Here is a 15,732-nt window from a genome sequence, read left to right as displayed (position 1 = left end):
CAAAATCGTGGAAATTCTCCGAGCCGCGGCCAATGATATCGCCGTCGCCGAAAACACTGCAGTCGTTCGCGACATGTAGCTTCTTAACCGCATGCGCGTTCACTCGGACTTTTACTCTCTAATAATGAGAATCTTTTGAATATTATAAGCATTAATGATTGTAATAAACAGTCAAAACCTAGATTCACCTTTTTATTATATCTGTGATCATAAAACTCCGTGGATATTAAAGTGAAAATTACGCAAATATTATATTTGTTGGATGAATTTTCATAATGAGTTTGCAAAGATTAATGATTGCTAGTTGTTTAAACTAACTGAAAGGGGCTAGCTATTTATACGATATGTATGAAAGGGATTTTTAACAATTTTTTTTAAATAAGAAAAAAATAGAAATTATTTTGAAAAACAAACTGATAACATCATAGAAGCGTGTAATTAGGTGTGAGTGTAGACGTCCATAAATATGTTAAATTATATGTAAACAGTCGTTATATAGAAAAGAATGTAGAATTTTTCTGGCAAGGACAAAAAGTATGACATTGACAATATGGAGTTTGTAGTGTCATAGCACATGTTTAATTACAATATTTTAATTAATTGATCAACAAAGTATTAGGGAATATAAATTTTTTGTTTTCAGAGTGATCATTATAAATTTTATTTTAATGTAAAAGCGAAAACAAAATCATTAAAAATGTTCATCTATGAGTTTATGTCCGGGGTCGTTGACACGATTAAAGGAAGTAATAACAATTTTTATTTTGTAAATTTTGTAACATACTAATGTGTAACATACTAATGATCATAAATGTTTTGTCTTAATATTTTAAAAATTCTGCAGCTGATGAGGGAGATTTTGACCCACATAAACATAGAAAAGTGGAAAAGCCAACTACGTGAGTGCTTTGTGATTAGTTTTAGTGTTTAAACGTATATAATATTCGATTATATATTAATTAGTAACCATCCCTCGTCTGTGTCATGTGGCGCACTGCTATATATAAGGTTCTCGAGTGGCAACCACGAGGCGGTTGACGCGGCGTGTCAAAGTGAAGGTTGCGGAAAGTTCGGAATGTGGTCATCGTGACGATCTTCGGGGGAAGCCATCACCTTGAAGTGGGCGTCTATCGGCTGATAAGATGATGATGACGAAGAGAATTTTTTTTGGCAAAATATAAACTATTTTGTGAATGTTTTTGTGCATAACATAGACCGTTTTTCTTTATTGTTAACAGACTTTCAGTCCTTATTTTAACTAATTTGAGTGATGTTATTCAATAGATATTCAGAGACGATGATACATTTGATGAAGGGTAGCCTCGGAGCAGGCGTGTTGGCTATGCCATCAGCGGTCTACCGCCTGGGTATTATCGCGAGCTTGTTTGGACTTCTATTAGTGGGCTTTATAGCCACTTACTGCATACTTTTGTTGGTTCGTATAACTCTAAATGTAATTTATTAACCAATGATATTTAGTCCATGTTTTCGTAAGTTGAAGTAATAGTGCACACGACACATGGATAGACGCGAAACGGAAGGCCGCTGGGGCCTTATGGTTCTGGAGTGGTGACCACAGACCCGTAAGCGTAGCATTGGACGTCCACTCACATAGCGAACAGAAAACTTTGTTAAGGTGCTTTGTCGGAAGACGTTGTATCTGGTCGCTTCCAACTGGTCCTATTATGAATTTATAACGCATGCCTGATGGAGTTAGCTGTTGACTTCATGCGGCTAAAAAGATAATGATGATGAAGAATCTGATGAATAACAGCTATTTAATTTAGAGACATTATTCTTGGTAATTAACATTAGAAGTTATTTACAAGATTTATTCGATTTAAAATTCGTTATTGTATTTGCGGGAGGTATGTTAAATACTTCTACAAGAATTCTACTTTTAATAAAAATATGTTATCAAGCGTCATATGATGTTTTTTTTATATTGTGTATAGATTGCCGCTCAGTACGAGTTATGCAAACGTTGGCGTAGAGGGTACATACCTTACGCGAAGTCAATGCTATTGGCAGTACGTGACGGTCCACCAATGTTCCGTTGGACCGCTAATTCTCTCTATTATTTTGTCGAAATTGTCCTCGTCTTATGGCAGTTGGGAATATGCGTTATTTTCTTCGTTTTTGTAGCGGAAAACATGAAACAGGTAATGTGATTTGTCTTATTTTGCTTTGTTAAGATTGAATTATTTTTTATAGAGGCCAATATTATTTACATTACAAATATGATGTTAAATGCATGTGATTAATTTAAAATAATCACGTTAACTTTCACAAAAGTGTTAATAACTGAAAACATGTCTAAAATCTGTAATCAATATATATATGCCGTTTTTAAATTCAAGAAAATAGTCATAGAAATCTATTTTTAACATCTCTTTTTTGGCAAAAACAAACAATTGGAGTTTACTTAATTACCATATGATTATAAACAAGGTGAATATAATCCTGACGTAGCTTATCTACTACGCAATTACTCTAATACGTGTATTGCTGGTATTTAAACCCTCTCATTCACGTAGAATAAGAAGCGCAGAAGCGATATGTAAACTAATTTCGTAAATAAATGTTCTGTAAACACTTAATCGGCTTAATCTATAAACGGAAATTTATTATATAGTTATTAATTGATTTATTTCATTTACTGTTTAATTTCATGCATTTATTATATTCCCTTTACATCGCAGGTATTTGATTTCCACGGTTACGAAGTATCATTAAGAATGCATCTTTGCTATTTACTGCCACCGCTCATATTGCTAAATTTGGTGAAAGATCTCAAAGTGATGACACCACTTTCAACCGTTTCAAATATAGTGACAATCTTGGGACTCATATTAGTGTTTTTCTATCTAATCGAAGATGATGTAAATATAGAAAAAGATACGTTATATATGAAAAAATACAGTGCTATACCTATCTTTATAGGGACTGCTTTGTATGCTCTCGAGGCTGTTGGTGTGGTTTGTAATATTTCAATAGTAACTTATATAAAAAAAATCGTATAATTTGTATTAACATTACTAAACTATTTTTGCAGGTACTGGCCCTTGAATATAATATGGAGCAACCGAAACGGTTCGTGGGCATGTTCGGGCTTTTTAGTATAGGGATGTTTTCAATAACAATACTTTATTTAGTAATGGGTGTATTCGGCTATCTTAAGTATGGAGAGGACATAAAAGCCACAATCACATTAAACCTACCTCAAGAACAAAAGTAAGTCGAATATCAAATTTGGAAATGCAAAGAATTTTATAAGGATGTCAGACAGTGATTGGTTTTAGCTGTAATAGCTTTAAAGGGGTGAATGTATAGCTCATTTGCTTTTATTTAATGTACGGTACACACAATTACAAAAATATATTGTTATATAATGATCATGGAGCAAGTACTAACCACATGGTAAAATTAAGTATTGAATATAATTAAGAGATGAATATTACGCGAGGTAAAGTTTTCAAAGAAGAATGTGCGGTGTTAGCTTTGTCAACATCACTGGCTAATCACCCCTGATCACACCTCAATTTCGATACAACAATTTCAATATAATACAGCTACAAATAATTTTCTTATACTACAGGCAGTGTAACGTCTTGAAAGTTGTTGTTGAAATTAGCTGATAGTTCATCATTATAACGACTGACTCTGTGCCGTCGGCGCATTGATATTTATACAATTCATTCTTATGTTCAATTTAATCTCTTCTTTTATTCAATTCATTTTAATACTTTTTTCAATACACTATCTGGCCTTGCGGATTTTTTACTGCCAGTAGCTATTAGCATATCGCATGTTAATAGAAAAAAAAATTAATGTAATGTATTTTAGAATGATCATTTTATACTGGGTAATTAGAAATTTAAACAGGGTGATAGGATAACCAATTACTCTGTTTATGAATATGCCCATTAACAACATGCTAAACATTGAATGTTCTTAGTTTTGTCTTTGTAGGCAAAATGATTTATTACATTACAGTGGTTTTGGGATTGTAAAGATATGAAAAACAGCAAATTGTTTTCAATAATTTTACCTTTCTTTTAACGTATAATAATACAGTATGATTACCAATGGCTTCTACTTCTTCTTGAATTCCCCAGAGATAGGCACGATGACCGGTCTTGCGCTGCACGCATCCAGCGACTTCCGACGCCGCGCGTACTGGCTCGTGTTTGCTAATTGAGAACCTTCCGGCCCCAACCGCCTACGGTTGCACAAGCAATTTGCTCCGCCTGCCATTTCAGAGGTTTGTAGGGATTATTAAAATATTTTTTCTGTTACAGAAAGGCGCAGGCTGCCAAAATAATATTTGCCGTGGCAATATTTCTCACGTTTCCGCTGCAGAACTACGTCGCGTACAATATGATGTGGCGAAAATTGCAAAAAATGATTCCACCGACTCAACAAACCTTCCTCGATTACTTACTGCGGATTGGCCTAGTCGTTTTTCCCTGTAACAATTGAATGAGTGTAAATTATATAAATAGCTTTTGTAATTTACCAACGTCTATTGGAATATGCAAAACTTGGATGTATAAAGTGATTGGTTATAGGTGTAAAATATTTAAAGGGGCTTATTTGTCAGAAAAAGCTTTAAAGCTTTTATAATATCCCATATAAATAAGTAATCACTTTAAAATATTTTACATTAATTTTTTTTTCTATCGGAATACGACAGGCCAATAATTTCTAGAAATACAGTCTGCATGGACAAAGCGTAAACAATTATTAATTATATATGTCGTAATCTGAATTTAGAAAGGACTTATTCTTACTATATTATCATTACATTTTCGGCCAGTTTGGTTTTTGATAGGGCATACCATAGTTTAATTAACGGTTAATGAGCTATACACCCACCCCTTTAAAGCTTTTGCACCTGTATCCAATCAGCCTGTGTACATTATAGCAGGAAACATTTCTAGTACAATTGCAAAATAACTTAAACATCAGACTCTCTTTTTACATTATTAAAAATGAAAAAAGGGATCGTGTATTTGACAAGTGTTTTCCTCCATCTACAGTATATTTTCGCTACCGAAGTTTTAATAGTCATTTCGATTGATAGGTATATCCCGACCCTTTTTATAAGTTCACTTAATGGTATTTCTCAAAGGTTTTCTGCCACTGTACCATTGGTAATTTACTGAATAAATATTTTGTTTATAATATCACTAGGTATTTGACTCCATGTGGATTAAGCGAAGCATTGCCAATTTGTTCATTTATATAACTCATTTATTAAAAACGCGGTCTCATTATTCTGTAAAGTAAAGCGCTTTTGCAATATAATTGGTCCATCATTCGGTTTCGTCTACTACTGTTTGCTAATTAATCCGTCCAGCTTTTGTTTCCCACTGTCTGTAATTAAAGAATTTCTAGGGCGAACGTCCTAAAGCTTTTGATTATTTCCTTTGGCCTTTGTATGTGAAAATTTTGCTATTCATATTTTAAATATAAATGTTTTTGTAACCTAAGCATGGCGGTGGTTGTATTTCAGGGGAATGTATTTTTTTTTTGAACACGGATCCTCTTAGGACACTGTCCGAGGGAATTCTTTCAATAATATTGTTGGTTTTCTCTATTTTTTGTTATTTGATATGTATATTTGAAGGTAGAAAGATATTGAATTTTAGTTCGTCCTGTGCTTTGATTTAAAAAGGATAATAGCGTGCGGATATCAAATAGGAAACATTATATAAGAGCAACATACTTGTTTAAATGTCTTCTCCATTTTTCTCCTTTACTCCAATAAGTTTTATTGAACAAAGGGTTCGAGAATTGACACTAATACATAAAATAGTTTTTGGAAATGTTGTCAGTTTTGGGTTCTTATGTATCATTAATAACCTAGTTGCTCCCTTTGCCTTTCGCTTTTACCAATTCACCTTATAAATTATTTTGATCTCTGAACCCCGTTGGGCTGCTAAGTTTTTAAAACTGTTTGTTGTATCACAATCAAACGTTATTCAAATATAGATTCTATGAAACCTGAAGAAATTAATAAAATCTTATTGTAGTTGTAAAATAAATATTATTAATAACAATAGAAATAAAATAGTGTTCCCTATTTAGTATGCCATAAATAACACTTTTTAACAAATGCTTTATTTTTCAGGGTTGCTCGCAGTTGCTATACCCCACCTGGGCCCGTTCATTTCACTCTTTGGTGCTTTTTGTTTATCACTTTTAACTGTTGTATTTCCTGGTATAATGGATCTATGTCTGTGGTATCCTGATGGTTATGGATTATTACATTACAAATACATACGCGATGTCCTTATTATAATTGTCGGCTTCGCATGTCTCTTATCTGGCGTCTATACTAGCTTGCAAGAAATCGCAGAGACTTGATTGCCGATTGTTAATTCGTCTATTTTTATTACGTTCATTTTAAATAAAGTTTGCAAGTATCTTTATTTTGTCCTAAATTTTTTTCTTTAATAAAAACCTTAATGCTTAAACGTCGAAAGTAAGCAAGTCGTAATCGATAACTTATGTAATATTTTTATTTCTTTAGTAAATAAAGTGGAAATGGAAGTAAAATAAGAATTATTTGCTGAAGAGCTTAAATGAGCTAGCATCACTATGTTTTATTAGCGTATGATGGTAGCGATTTTACTTCACAAACTAATTGCACAAGAACTGCCATGTTGCTTTACAAAGAAATAAAATTTTATTACTGGACCTTTACGGATAAGAAAATAAATAGGGAATCTTTATTAGAAATTGTATTATTTCCTAATAAAAGTAAATTTTGAATAGCCTAATTTTAAAATAAGATAAGCATTCTTTGCGGCTTCTAAGCGTAAAATCATATTAGCCTTATTTCATAATTAATACACTCAATATACTTTTTATACCTTACGGAGGTTTTCGTACATTTATATCAACCGATGGATACCCAGAACAAGGCATAGAGTCGCAAAAATTTCCCTAAAAATAGCACAATATCCAGTCTTATGCACCCTCTATCCAGCCACCTCCCTCGATCTTTCTAAGGAGATTTGAAGCATATTCAATAAAGAGTTTGAATATCTTTCAATGCCACATTGTCTTGACGTCCGACTGTCATTGTTAAGCTATTGTTATTTTTGAAATTTAATCGTGGTTCATTTAGTGAAAATTTTTAATGGTTATAATACTAAACAACAGTTTACACAGATGAAATGAGGAATTTTGATTTTCAGTAAGTTAAAAACCTTAACATTAGCATAATAATTTCTTATTAGCATATTAAGTTTATAAACTATCTAAATTCGAAAAACGTCATACTAGTTAATAACATAGGTTGTGTTTATTATATCATCACATATCATAATTTTATTCTATATTAATTTATTGTGTGTAAAAATAAAAACAGAATAAAAAACATTACATACTTGTTTTATTGTGCCAACGAATTATTAAAACAATAATAACCTAGTTATTTAAAACGCATACGAATACGACTGTTTAATATAAACGCCAATACACTATGTTGAATATTCGTTATCACATAATGAACGTGATGTGTCGTAAAATTATTAAATATATAATTTTACTAACATATAATCAATGCACGCTCTGTCTACTCTATTGTATAAAAAAGATATACTTGATTATAATAGAAGAAATATATTTACATAAGCTATCACGTTCAACATAAAGAAATAATATAATGTTAAAGCAGAAATACACAGAAATAAATTAATGTTTACATTTTTAGTTGAAAAATATCTAATAATAATAATAATTATATAATTTATTTTTAAGAAACAGCTAAACCTATTTGACAATATTAAACGGTATCTCCATTTAAGCGAAAGTAGGTTGGGAGATACCGCTCTTCCAAAATTAACAACTCTATAATAATGTAAGCTGTATGGTACACAATTAAAGTAAGTAATAAAGCTAAACTAAAAACAAAATTTCAAAAATTTCTCCAAATAAAATACCTACTCAACATTCATCTATAATCTTCAAATATTATAGAGGTTAGGAACAGCTGTAAAACGATTTTGAATAGAATGTATGTATGTATATATTTATAATCCCGCTATATTTAAATTTTGTTGTTGTATAATTAAAAAAATATATCATTATAACATAAGAGTTGTACTTTCAGATTATTAAATTTTTAAATGAATCGAAAAATAAAAATTAAAAATGTATCGTCGTTATCATCAATCATTTCAACCGTATGATGTCCATTGCCGAACATAGGCCTCTCATAGATTTCTAATAGTATTCATTAGAAGCTCTAGTGTTTTCTGATTATATTAATAAAAATGTACAAAGAAATTTATTTAATCTACTCTGATATAGCAATTTTTTTTATTACAGGTGTATTGGGAGGTCACGGTGTTCAATTCTGCCTCTGTGGACCCAAACAATAAAAAAAAGTTTACCAGCCGGACCTGGTTCAATCTCGTCGTGTCTACTTCATTGTGATTTTTTTTACTTAATTTTTTCTATAACCCGGAGTTAGGCTTTTCTAAATCTTTTCAAATCTTGTTTGTATATTTGAAATTTTCGTTTATTACATTGCCTTAGATTTTATAATTCTTATTATTTTCTCGGCTATATACATTTAATAATAGGTCAATATTCTTTTATATTTATTAACAAATACAGTTTTTATTTATAAAGGTCAGTGTAGGAAACGAAGACTCTAAACAGCCTAATTTACTGGTTTTAGCTATTTTTATATGTTATTATTCGGAATAGCTAACTCAATTCAAGAGATTTAATATTAAGAATTAATTTACGCTCACACGTATTGATTTTATTTTAAAATTTAAATATTTAATGCAACGGTCTATTTTTTAAGAATTCTCTTCTGACGTATACAAATGATGATGGTATTAAAGTGAACTGAAGCTTATACCGTAATTGTAATATATAGATGTATTACTTCAATGATTCTCATTTCAAACCTTTGTTGTAGTTAACAATGAAGGAGGGCGGCGGCTTCGAACGCGTTGTACTATATCACGGTATGTAAAACGACGAAACAACGGACGAAGAGTGAACTCATGTTCAATAAATTTATTTAATATTTCAGATAAGAAATTTCAACGTATTTTAACCGAAACATAATTTTACATGAATATCAGCCTTCGAATTATTTTAAATTAATTAAAACTACTATTGACTAATTTGAATAGTACTTTATAATCTCAAAATGCATTGTTCTATTTCGTGTAAGCGGAATGCCATTACAATGGATTCCGCTCAAAATCATTATTATAATCTAATTTATTCATGACAATAATATATGAAATAGATTTGAATATGTAATTAAATTTCACGATTAAAATGGCGTGGTTACTTAAAATAAATATGGCGTTACTGCGCTGAAATATTTTCATTGAAGTTTTGCCAATAACGATGGGAGAGAGAAAATGAATGGCAGATGCGAAAAGAAAAAGTTGCAATGGTAAAATAACATGGGGCGGGGGCATCCAAAAACAGGGTTGTTATCGATCCTCAAACCTGTTAGTGTACTTGTGTGTTAGTGAGAACAAACGTGAATAGCTAACGGTGCTGTAGTGGGAAGAGCTGTATGTCTTTATTGTGATAATAATCATTACTTATAACTTATTAGCTACGTCGTTTTTCAAGCTAAAACCAGATGCGACTAATGCAAATCAATAAAACATAGATGCAGCGGCAGCACTGCAAAATAATAATTATAATTCAATGAAAAAATTATTATTGCACTGGATAATTACGATCAATAAATAGTGAATCATTTGGTCCGTCGTTAATATGCTATAGATAGATGTCCCATAAAATATATTAGGAAACTGTTTTATAATTTGATTCTCTTATAATGTCTTTGCCCTAGATACCGTCAGTCAACTTCTAGTAGTCCACCCAGACGTAATTATGTGAGGCCACATTCACCCTTGTTTGGGAGGGTGCCTTCGCCTCCACTGTGTAACTCGCCAACAAGAAATCGTATTACCTTCTATTCACGGTATTTACATTTTCCAACCTGTATTTTTACATTTGTTTACAATAAAAATAGATAATATACTTCTGAACGTAAAATTTTCCTCAAGACAATTTATTAACATCATTCTACACGGTAATGACAAACTATTCTTTTATATTTCATATGACAGTCATATGACAATAAAAGGACGCTAAAACATAAATACTGATATTTGCGAGTAAAATTTATACTAAGGCAGTATGTTTCGGGGAAATAGATACACATTGTAATAGATAAAAGATTAAATTAAGGAACTGATTTTGAAATCACAGAAAAAAAAAATATCCTGGAAAACGCCGTACGTGCACCCACTAAAATTTCACCCCAAAGTATTTCTGTTTAATTATTAACATTGTATATGTTGTTATCAGGTCTGGAGATTATTTTCAATCCGCCTCAGAAGATTTTTATTTACATAAATCTGTTAACCAAACAGCGTACTTTATATCAAAACCTCCATCAGAACCTTTGCGTTTAATTACCGACCCGCCGCTTGAAAATTATTCGGGATTCAAAATAACCACAAATACTTCACGGACAAACGTAACTCCGAGCACCAGTAAAAATTCTTTTACTTCTTTGAAAAACCGCCTTGAGGTAACAATATATGTAACAAGTTCTTTTTATTTCAAATTAGTACATATAAACGAAATAGTCTTCGTATAAAGGTTCTCAATTTTATAATTTTTAACCATATTCATGTTCGTATAAAAAGGTAATTAATGTTAGTTTCTGGGATAGTTAGGTAGTCTTTTATGTGGTTCGGTACGCAGCTAAAATATGATTTTAAACATTTGATTGACCGAGAAAGTAGTTACGATTGCTTTGGAGTTAATTATTTCTACCTAATAGATTTTTAATTAATATCAAGAATATTAGAAATCTGTTGAAAATATATTGTAAACATTAATTATTCTTTTGAAATACATTAATTCTGACTGTTTTTGAACGGTATAGTTTAAGCTTCAGCCGTTCAGTAATAGTTGCTTGTTATTTGTTTCAATTGTGAGTTGGAGCATGTTTTAATTATGACGGCGATGTTTTACTGGGTGTAACACGACCGGTGGTTCATACGCGGTCCAGGGGTGGGGGACCACAATACCTTTTCATTTCCCACCCACGTACGTTTAGCGATTTTTAATGATTCAGATGATACTAGCGAATTTAATTTTTTTTTGAAATATCCGATTCCTTCAGAGAACTTAATAATACAACGTAACTGTTAGGTCTACGTTCGTGATTTCGGTCTTCTGTATCATGTAATCGCAGTCAATTATTGAAAATTTGAAATATTATTGACATGAATCATACGAATCAAGTAGAACAAATTTTGCCAGATCCCCTAACTCTGCATCACATTTGATTCATCGGTGGTGTTGGACCTTATGTATAGTAACAAGATTTCTATTGTATTTAATTAAAATAAGTTAACAACACAGGAATCAATTGGGGAATGTCCTCATAATCCTCAAAAGATCGTGCGTCCTGTTTTGAATTCCTTGATAATGAAACTTCCTCTCAATAATGCACGCGGGACTTTGACTCGTCCCAATGCACTCGACATTTCTAAAAACAAGTAAGTGCTTATAAGCTACATCGATTATGAAGGTAATATATACTATACAAATACATTATTCTACCACAATTCGAATACGATAACTAAGTATTATTTTTCACGTTTTTAGGATTGCTCTGAGCGCGGAAAAACAGAGCTGTAATGTAGCCGTACAAGTACTTTCTACATTCTCGTACGTAATTTTTAATATAATAACCTTTTTTACTAATACATATTCTCTATGTAATTAAAGTTAAAGAAATAACACAGAGAGAAAACGTTATTTCAATTATTCGATTGAACTTATGTAGATTACCTAACTCTATTATCCCTGAGACTTACTGGAATACTAAATTATTAAATGAGATGAGATTTTATGACGCCCAAATTTCGAAGAACATAATATTCATAGTATTAATACTATGTTGTGAGTAATATAACTTCAGTAAAAGTTATAGTCTATTCTATTACAGTTATACTTGATAAAATTACTTATTTTTAGGAATGTCTCCATTGAAGATAGCGATGAAACTTGTGATGATGGTGAGTTTAATAAATTTTTAAAAAATTGTGTTGGTGCGTTTGTTAACATTTTTATTTAAAATGAAGTTAGTAAAACCATGATACTGATTTAATATTTATTTATTACATTACTTGGTACTATAGCCTTATGCAAAAAAAAAACATGAAGTAAATCGCCCACAACTATTTTTCGCTGGAAATATTTGGTTTAGAATTTAATAATATTTGGTCTTAATCTAAGCTAACCAAGTGATTTTGATCGCAGGTTATACATACTCTTTGCTATATACTGTTCAAGTTTAATCCGAAATTGTAATCCAATATTTTCTCAATAAATAAGGAAAATAAAAGGAAATGTACTTTGTTTTATAAGAAAAGAAATTTGGCGGATTGCATTCTTTTTGACAATATTACCATTGCGTACACAGCTAACGGATAAGTTCAGATTATTAGCCCCAGTTCACATTTTAGATATTTTTTTTGTCATGTTTTCAGTAACTTTTGTTAAAATAATGTTGCAGAATACATCGGCCGAACGAGGTTTAAGAGGAGTTGGGTGGGGAGCATGCGTGCTCTACGCGAATCTCACCTCCGTCTAGTAATGCGCCAATTGCGTCAATTGCGACGAATCGAGCGTCTTAACCGCACGCTGAAGCTTGATCGTTCTTCAGCAAAATTCTTTAAATAATTACTTCAGAGATGTATACAAAATACCATGTGATTGTTTCGTGAGAATTCGTAGTTGCTTTTCAATTCCTATTATTTTTTACTTGTCTTTCTAATTTATTTCCTCGCAAACACAATTAATATAGAAGATATAATCCGTATCGACAAATAAATGTATAATCTTTTTATAAATTATTATTAGTAGTTTAAATTATGGGTGTAATTGGCATGTTGTGTCCACCCTAAGTCGCAGGGACAATTGTTGTAGTTAAACTTGCGGTAAACAACCACTCTAGTGTGTAGGAGTCCAATTTTGACGAAGAGGTCAATCGTCGGATAAATCTCAGCTGGTCAGCGTCCATCGGAGTCACATTGTCTAGCTCACAGTCGTTTAACGAGCTTTGAAGAGTATTCTCAGAAATTTCTACTAGCGTATAACGTCTAGAACTAAAACTAAAGTGACAGTAGGCACATTGTGCAGAGCGAAAGCCATTGGAGGCTTAAGAAGTAGGATGTCCGGAGGCCACGGACAAGCACTGCGAAGGATTTCCTCTCGCAAAGTTTTTTTTGTTAAAAGTCCTATTTTTAGGGCCTCGCGTTCAACTCTTACCACGGGTGGACAGGGTTTTATTTACATAATATTTTTTTCATTTCCATACTCATCTTTAGTTCTTTTCAGTGTCATGTCATTTTGACAATATTTCTCATTCTTTTCCATACTTTCCTTCCATATATCTACATAAATGTATCCTAGCGTAAACAACAACAAATATTAAAAAAACAAAATTGTGAGGCACTCAAGGCTGGAGGGATTCACGGTTCTACAATTTAGCATTCATTATTTTTATTCCTATTGTCTTTAGCTTCGTAACGTCACGTATGGAAAAGTCTGTTTAACAATTCACTTATTCTTAATTCTTGTTTATTTTCTTACTATCTATATCAAATTTAATTTACCTTTCTAATATCACAACTGTTTTATCCCTCTTGTGAAGTATTTTCATTATTCTTCTTCTTTTAATTTATTTAATATTTTATTACCTTTCCTTAGAACCCCAAAAAGGTCTGGCGACACTCCTTTCTCCTTATCAGCGATGCAATGTTCTCCATCTCATGCTATCCTCCATCTTTGCTAACCGAGACTGTTATTTTGCTTTTACCGCTTCAAATACGGTGCAGTTAGTGTTCAGTTGCACGACTGTAATACTTACTCTAAGAGATGGAAGGTGTCCGATCCTACGACATATAAAGAAGAATTTTAAACGTAACCGTGAAGTTATATAGTTATTTATGTATAGACCTGATTAGTAACCATATCAAAAATATTTTAATGTACTTAATAAACATGTATTTTAAACCTGGAATGGATTAGAGCTCAATGAGGCTACTCGAATAAGAATAAAACAGAAATATATGAAGGTAACTATTACCAAAATTCAACTGAAACCAAAAAAATAGTTTGAAGTGAAACTATAACTTTAAGATTACATACGTAAATGTTATAAATACATAGTTTTGTGATACTTGGTTGTCGGAAAGTGGACAATAGAAACTACCAACTTTCTACAGGGTATCTAGCGGCCGATTAATGTTTTGAAGTTTTAAAAAATGTTAAATTGTTAAAAAAATATTTAACATAGTTTTAATAAAGGTACTGAACAATAGAACAGAAATGTAGATCATTTTTAAATCGTATGTCATCTTAATGATTGTTTGTTTCGTCGAGTTGCACACACTGTTCAAAACGGAGCCTTGTTGTAATTAACTGCATGCTGCAGTAAATTTCGTTTAATAGTGCTGATATCTCGACGAATATTTTCTTTTAAAATCACTATAGTTCAGGGATTGTTATCAACAAACTCTTAAACGTTGCCCCTTAAAAATCTATTGGACTTAACACATTCACATTTGTCATGAGTATGATGAATGAGCTCGCAGATTCGGCAAAAAGAAATCTGGAATCATGCTTGAATAATTCTCACTAGTGACGAATGTCACTTTTGATGAATTTGTTGACCTAAGTATTTTAGGAAAAAAATTGTCTAATTATCCTTTTCGTAAATAAAATACTACGAACAGTTACTCGCAGGCAATGCTATGGGATTTCATGTTTCAGTCGAGGGTTGCTAGGTCTTGAAGAACGGTAACGGCAGTTTTGCTTTTGGACGTACCGTTAAAGTGAAAATGAGCCTCTTCGCACAAAAAAATGGATATTGCAGTGCGAAAACGCTCCAACTTCGTTTGACAAAAAGATTAAAAAAAAAACAACTTTCTGTTAGACCAATTTGAATTTAAAATTAAATACATCAGATCTTTTGCGAATAACCGCTTTTAAAAGTCCATGTTAGCTCTTTTTCTTATTAAAAATCGCGGATTATCAAGTAAAATGCTTTCAAGCAGGTCAACGTTTTTGGGAGTCCTTGAAGATCGACTGGGTCCTGGGCGTTGTAGTGTGCATAACAGAAGTAGTTGCATGGAACCTCTACACCCACGATCGAATTAAATTTACACTCGGCCCATCACTTGTCCGTAGCAGAATGTACAAATTTAATTATTAATGTTTTAAGTATAAGAGATCACATTAATTAAATACTTGGCATCAGTTTTTTGCGTTACCATGTGTAATTTTTACGAAATTTCGATGATAGAAATAAATGAATCAAACTTTGCATAATTATATCTGTACATTGCACTTACTAAATGTTAATAATGGATTAATAATTTAAATAGTTTATAATTATTAACATTCATTGTTTTTTTTTCTTTCATCTTGTCTCTGATATAACATTTTTTTTATAAGTTGCAGTTACTGCTTACCACCGAATGTCTGGGAAACTAGTAATGTAAAAATAAAAATATTAAAAAGACAAGTTAATGACAGATTTTGTGTAATATCTACACGTCAAAAAATTTAATTATTATAATCATAGGAGTTAAATATGAGTACATGGCGTTTGGCTGGATTAAAGTACGTAGTTATTAGCAATAA

At 31.7% G+C, this 15,732-nt stretch overlaps 1 protein-coding gene across 1 annotated transcript; it reads left to right on the top strand.

The window, feature by feature from the left end:
* The first annotated feature begins 697 nt into the window (after positions 1-697).
* Positions 698-6,372, top strand: LOC137932714 (proton-coupled amino acid transporter-like protein CG1139). Its single transcript, XM_068776371.1, has 8 exons — positions 698-746; positions 845-899; positions 1,285-1,435; positions 1,956-2,162; positions 2,703-2,978; positions 3,056-3,234; positions 4,302-4,471; positions 6,137-6,372. The coding sequence occupies exons 1-8, from the start codon at positions 698-700 to the stop codon at positions 6,370-6,372; spliced, it is 1,323 nt and encodes a 440-aa protein (XP_068632472.1).
* Positions 6,373-15,732: the final 9,360 nt, after the last annotated feature.

Source organism: Battus philenor, unplaced genomic scaffold, assembly GCF_028537555.1.
Source record: "Battus philenor isolate CCGP_79_NKW_IND1 unplaced genomic scaffold, ilBatPhil1.0.hap1 SCAF_1, whole genome shotgun sequence".
NCBI classification, from domain to species: Eukaryota; Metazoa; Arthropoda; class Insecta; order Lepidoptera; family Papilionidae; genus Battus; species Battus philenor.
Note: the sequence above shows the minus strand (reverse complement) of the source record. Positions and strands in the feature narration are given on the sequence as shown.

Bases quoted from the DNA above. Each gene is read 5' to 3' on its own strand.
- LOC137932714 (XM_068776371.1), top strand. From the start codon at position 698: ATGTTCATCTATGAGTTTATGTCCGGGGTCGTTGACACGATTAAAGGA. The intron at 900-1,284 runs GTGAGTGCTTTG...GTTATTCAATAG, and splicing joins AAAGTGGAAAAGCCAACTAC to ATATTCAGAGACGATGATAC. The intron at 4,472-6,136 runs GTAACAATTGAA...TTTATTTTTCAG, and splicing joins TGGCCTAGTCGTTTTTCCCT to GGTTGCTCGCAGTTGCTATA.